We start from the raw sequence: 5,020 nt of genomic DNA, 5'->3' as shown, positions 1-5,020 counted from the left end.
TGGGATGAGCCGCGGACGCATGGGATGAGTCTTTCATGTGTGGGATGGGATGAGTCTTTCCACGTGTCAGTTGGGGATTGGCGGACGCAATACTTGGCCATGCAGACGCATCAGAAGACTTGGGATCTGTGAGTGGCCTTCCAAGGACGCATGAGGTGGCTAGATTGGTAATTTGACTTTTTTCTTGACTAATTTTGTAATTTTCTCAATTATCTATGAATAAACGTGTTTCAACGGAACATAAAAATCAGATAAATACATATATAATTTATAAAATAATTTTAACATAAAGACGGCCTAAACTAAACAATGCAAACAAGATGCCACTACACCACAATGCAAACAAAAACTCCATACACATGTATCTATTCAACTATGAGCGAGCTATCAATCAATTAATTTCAAGTCTCATCTCATCTATATTACTTATGTAACATTTAAGATTAAAAAAATGTGCAAAAATTTAAACTCGCAGATTTGGTCATTCTACTGCCAAGGCAGATTGTTGGCTATAAAAACCACCTTCAATTTGATAATTCTGGTAACTCTCTAGTGTAAGCGCAGCGACACCTGAAAATCCAGCAGACTGCATGAATTGGGTAACTGGATATGGCTGCACAGGTGGTAGAGATGACGGTGGTGGTGGTGGTTGCTGGTCAGCTGGAAGCGCTGGTTGTCGGTGTTGAGAAGATGGAATGTACGGTTGAGATTCGTTGTTATTGATCTTTGGTTTCTTTTGTAAAGGATGATCGTTTAAGGGTGATGATTGTTTGAGTGAATTTCCGATTACACCCTTGGATGCTAGGAATGAGAAGACATAAGAGAGCATCTCCGCTGAGGAAGTTTGAAGGGGTATGGTCCCAGATCTTGCGCCAGGCTTAGGCGCAAGTGACCATCACCCAATATACTTAGCCACTTAAGGCTAAAAACATGATTCAGTCCCGCGCAAGCTTGCAGGGTGCGCACGCGGACAACATCAGACGGTGGAACTCATCCAACACATGCTACGATCCTGTGCAAGCCTACAGGGCGCACGCGCAAGGGCAGCATCTTATTATAATGCAAATGGAACCTTCCTTTGACTTCTACGTCCAATCGAGAAGTTGCAAACTCTGACACTACACTGCACACTGCAAACTCTTATTATAATGCAAATGGAACCTTCCTTTGAACTCATCCAACACATGCTACCACTTGCATAAAGCTGATGAACAGACTGACAACGAAAGCTAATAGGCCACGTGGCGGCTCCTCCTTCGTGCGCCTGACACAACAGGACACGTGGTATACCTCCACCGTGCGCCTGACACTTCTGCAGTCTGCACACCTGACAGACCAGAAGATAAGCTGATACTTGTCATGTCAGGCTCATTAAACGGCCCATTGGCCTCTCTCCTTCACTCTTCGGCTATAAATACCAGACTTCGAACCAGGTTAAGGTAATGCTAATATGCTCTCTCATATTACTACTTAATCACTTATCTTGCTTCCTAAGCAAATGCTGATTCTCACGCCGAATGGTGGTAACAATGAGCAATCCCTACCTCATTCTCCTTGTTGCGAGTCACGGTTTTTTCATTGCGCAGGCGATAGATACAAGATCAACCAGTCATCGATCAAGGAAAGAAGGGATTAACCCTATCTTGACGAGATTTGACCCGGGACCAACCACTCGGTTAACCACTATTCCTTCAAAGTTGATGCAGTGAGCTTTTCCGCCATTGCGGCCGCCACAGATTTAGTATTCTCAGACTGAAGGTGACCAGGTTGGTTGGGACTGAATGTTATTAGAATTAAGCAATTGTCTGCTAAGATTATCAGCTTTTTGTAAAAAAATCAATGTTTGTTTTCCATGCATGACTGTTAAAAGTGACAAGTGTGAAGAATGTAATGGTTATTAACTTATTATGCACATATTAATAAAATATATATACATTGAAGGTCTAAGAAGATCACAAAGAAGTAAATGACAAAAGCTTCCCATAACATCAAGAGATAAGATTTTACCATTCCCTTGTACATCAAGTTATGGGCTGCAATAACTTTTATTCTTTTTAGTGTTAACAACCTATAAAAAGCTATTTGAGATAAAAAGAACATAATACTAAAAAGCTATATGGCTTCTCTTTGCATCAATGCTGCAATGTACAGAGCTTGCAACTCTCCTCACTTAGCCACCAAAGAACCGTCTCAGCTCGGAACCACACGCTCTTTAGGCACCAAACAGGACTCGACATTCGCAGCTCTGAATATCGAAGGCCATAACAGTCTAGTTGAACAAAACCACAACAAGGAAGTCGAAAACGCGGATGCAACAGAAACCTCTAGTGTCAGATTCGTCGATGAGCGGTGGAAACATGGGACATGGGATTTAAACATGTTTGTGAAATCAGGAAAAATGGATTGGGATGCTTTGATTGTTGCTGGTAAATAATCAATATGACACCATTCAATTGTATATTTGATTTCTTGAATTATTGTCTCACTAAAAGTCAAACTTTGACTCTTTTCGGTTTCGCAGAAGCCAGAAGGAGAAAGTTTCTTGAATTGTTTCCAGAGGCAGCAACAAATCAAGAACCGGTGGTGTTTTTAAGCTCCATTATACCTTGGTGGGCTTGGATTACACATTCTCACCTTCCTGAGGCTGAGTTGCTCAATGGTTAGCCCTCATTATATTTTCAGATCAATCTAATACTCTATAGGGCTCTAATCTAGCCGAGCCAGGTTGAGTTCGAGCTAGAAATTAAACGAGCCGGCTAGGCTCGTTTATTTTATGGAGCTGAAAAGACGAGCTAGACCGCCGCTCGTACAATGTTCGAGCCATATCGAGCCGGCTCGTTAACTTTTTTATTTTATTTTTTTTGAATTTTTTTACAAATATTGGTAACATAAAAATAAAAATTACACATCTCTCTCTCTCTCTCTCTATATATATATATATATATAGGTAGAGGATCCTGTAAAAAGTGCTCAAAGTGTAAGAAGTGTAAGAAGTGTATTATAACACTATATATAATACTATATAACACCATATAAACACCGTATAACAATATGTAACACCATATAATACCATATAACACTATGTAACACTATATATCATTATATAACAAATATTACACTATAGGTTGTCTGATAGCATGTCTATGATAGATGTATAGTGTTATATTTGTTATATAATGATATATAGTGTTACATAGTGTTATATGGTATTATATGGTGTTACATATTGTTATACGGTGTTTATATGGTGTTATATAGTATTATATATAGTGTTATAATACACTTCTTACACTTCTCACACTTTAGGCCCTTTTTACACTATCCTTACCCTATATATATATATATATATTAATATTTTAAAGATCCAAAGGCGTATTAAAAGTATTATATGTATAATTTTTGTTTATTTTCCCATATTTCATATAATAATTGATTAATTAAACTCAAAATGTTAACACTTCAACCCCCTTCCGCATATTTTTTTTATTTTAATACATTTAAAATTAAAATTAATCCATATAAAATAAAAGAATTCAAGCCGGCTTGCGACCTCACGAGATGAGCCAGGCAAAGCTCGAGCAGCTCGTTTAATTACAAATCGAGCCGAGCCGAGCCAACTCGTCTACAACCGAGCTTTTTTGAGTTTTTTTTCGAGCGAGCTTTAAGCGAGCCCCGAGTTGGGAGCTTTTTGAACACCCCTAGTACTCTAGTTAACCTATTTGTCATGATGTAGGTCGAGCTGCAATGATCGGGTTCTTTATGGCTTATCTTGTGGATGTTTTGACCGGGCTTGACGTCGTGGGGCAAAGTGGTAATTTCATATGTAAGATTGGTTTGTTCATGGCAGTCATTGGTGTGGTTGTTTTTAGGCAAACTGAGTCGCTAAAGGATCTCAGGAATCTAGCGGACGAGGCGACATTTTATGATAAACAGTGGCAAGCATCATGGCAAGATCAAGATTCCACAGGCAATGGTGCTTTAAGAGAAAAAATTAAACAAATGTACCATCAACTAATGAAATTTTTTTTTATTTGATCTATAAATCATATCATAGTAGCTTTGCCATGTCTTGTTTTTAAGGTTTATATTGCATTAACGGCGTTGTATGCTATGTTATGTTGCTGACATGTTTTATTCTTTTGACATTTCGGTACATTGATATGCCCAATCAACTATAAGGGTATCCGGGGTACCCACCGAAACCCCCATCGGTGAGCCCCTTTGCCGAGCGGGATGGTACCGCCGTTAAATCGGTGAGGTAGAGAAAGGGTGGAAAACGGTGGGGAGCTGCCGAAGAGAGGGGGAGGAGAGAGAGAGGAGAGAGGGATGAGGGACCAATCAAAAGTTTCTTTTTTTTAAAAAAAAAAAAAAAAAAACCAATTCACCTAAGAGGGGAGTGCCGCCATCAATTTAGGGTGTTAGGGTGTTTAAGAGGGGAGTTGACGTGGCACACGAGGATTGGTTGGACGTAAGAGAGGGGACTCACCTCTTAGGTGAGCACCCCTTACACCCTAACGCTAGTTTGTTACTGTCATAACCAAGTTTGTTTGGCTTTTCACTAAACTCGCTCATATTATTTTGATAAAAATTACTCAAGTTTAAATATTGCTTACTTTTATAACTTTTTTTTTCATAAATACTATTTTTGTATTTTTTTTATAATTGAGTGATCTAAATAGAACATGTATAAAACCTGATTATAAGTGTGTATAATTTTACAAATATTTTTTTTGGGTAGTTGCACGGGTTTTCAAATCTATACTCGTGTACACACACATATACATCTACTATATAATAAAAGAAACCACTTTAGGGACACTTGTCATTATATGAGGCCATCTCTTATAGATAATTAATATAATACAATAAAAAATAAAAAAAAAGTTACGATGTATATTGCATTATAATATACAATTATGGGTGAGGAATTGCGTATTTACTTTTATCTTCTCAAAATCGAAAAAAATAAAATATTAATTAAGTTACACAAAATTCCAAATTAATTGTAGGCCATACAATA

At 38.0% G+C, this 5,020-nt stretch overlaps 1 protein-coding gene across 1 annotated transcript; it reads left to right on the top strand.

Annotated features, from left to right (window-relative positions):
• The first annotated feature begins 528 nt into the window (after positions 1 to 528).
• LOC110866931 (light-harvesting complex-like protein 3 isotype 1, chloroplastic) lies at positions 529 to 4,035 on the top strand. The gene is made up of 5 exons (XM_022116076.2): positions 529 to 1,439; positions 1,587 to 1,766; positions 1,942 to 2,426; positions 2,522 to 2,659; positions 3,734 to 4,035. Exons 3-5 carry the CDS (start codon positions 2,117 to 2,119, stop codon positions 4,033 to 4,035), a joined length of 750 nt encoding a protein of 249 aa, XP_021971768.1. The 5' UTR covers positions 529 to 1,439; positions 1,587 to 1,766; positions 1,942 to 2,116.
• The last annotated feature ends 985 nt before the right edge of the window (positions 4,036 to 5,020 follow it).

The sequence above is a fragment of the Helianthus annuus genome, chromosome 7 (assembly GCF_002127325.2).
Source record: "Helianthus annuus cultivar XRQ/B chromosome 7, HanXRQr2.0-SUNRISE, whole genome shotgun sequence".
Lineage (NCBI taxonomy): Eukaryota > Viridiplantae > Streptophyta > Magnoliopsida > Asterales > Asteraceae > Helianthus > Helianthus annuus.
Note: the sequence above shows the minus strand (reverse complement) of the source record. Positions and strands in the feature narration are given on the sequence as shown.

Coding starts and splice junctions, on each gene's coding strand:
- LOC110866931 (XM_022116076.2), top strand. CDS start 2,117: ATGGCTTCTCTTTGCATCAATGCTGCAATGTACAGAGCTTGCAACTCT. Junction 2,427..2,521: donor GGATGCTTTGATTGTTGCTG/GTAAATAATCAA, acceptor TCGGTTTCGCAG/AAGCCAGAAGGAGAAAGTTT. Junction 2,660..3,733: donor TGAGGCTGAGTTGCTCAATG/GTTAGCCCTCAT, acceptor GTCATGATGTAG/GTCGAGCTGCAATGATCGGG.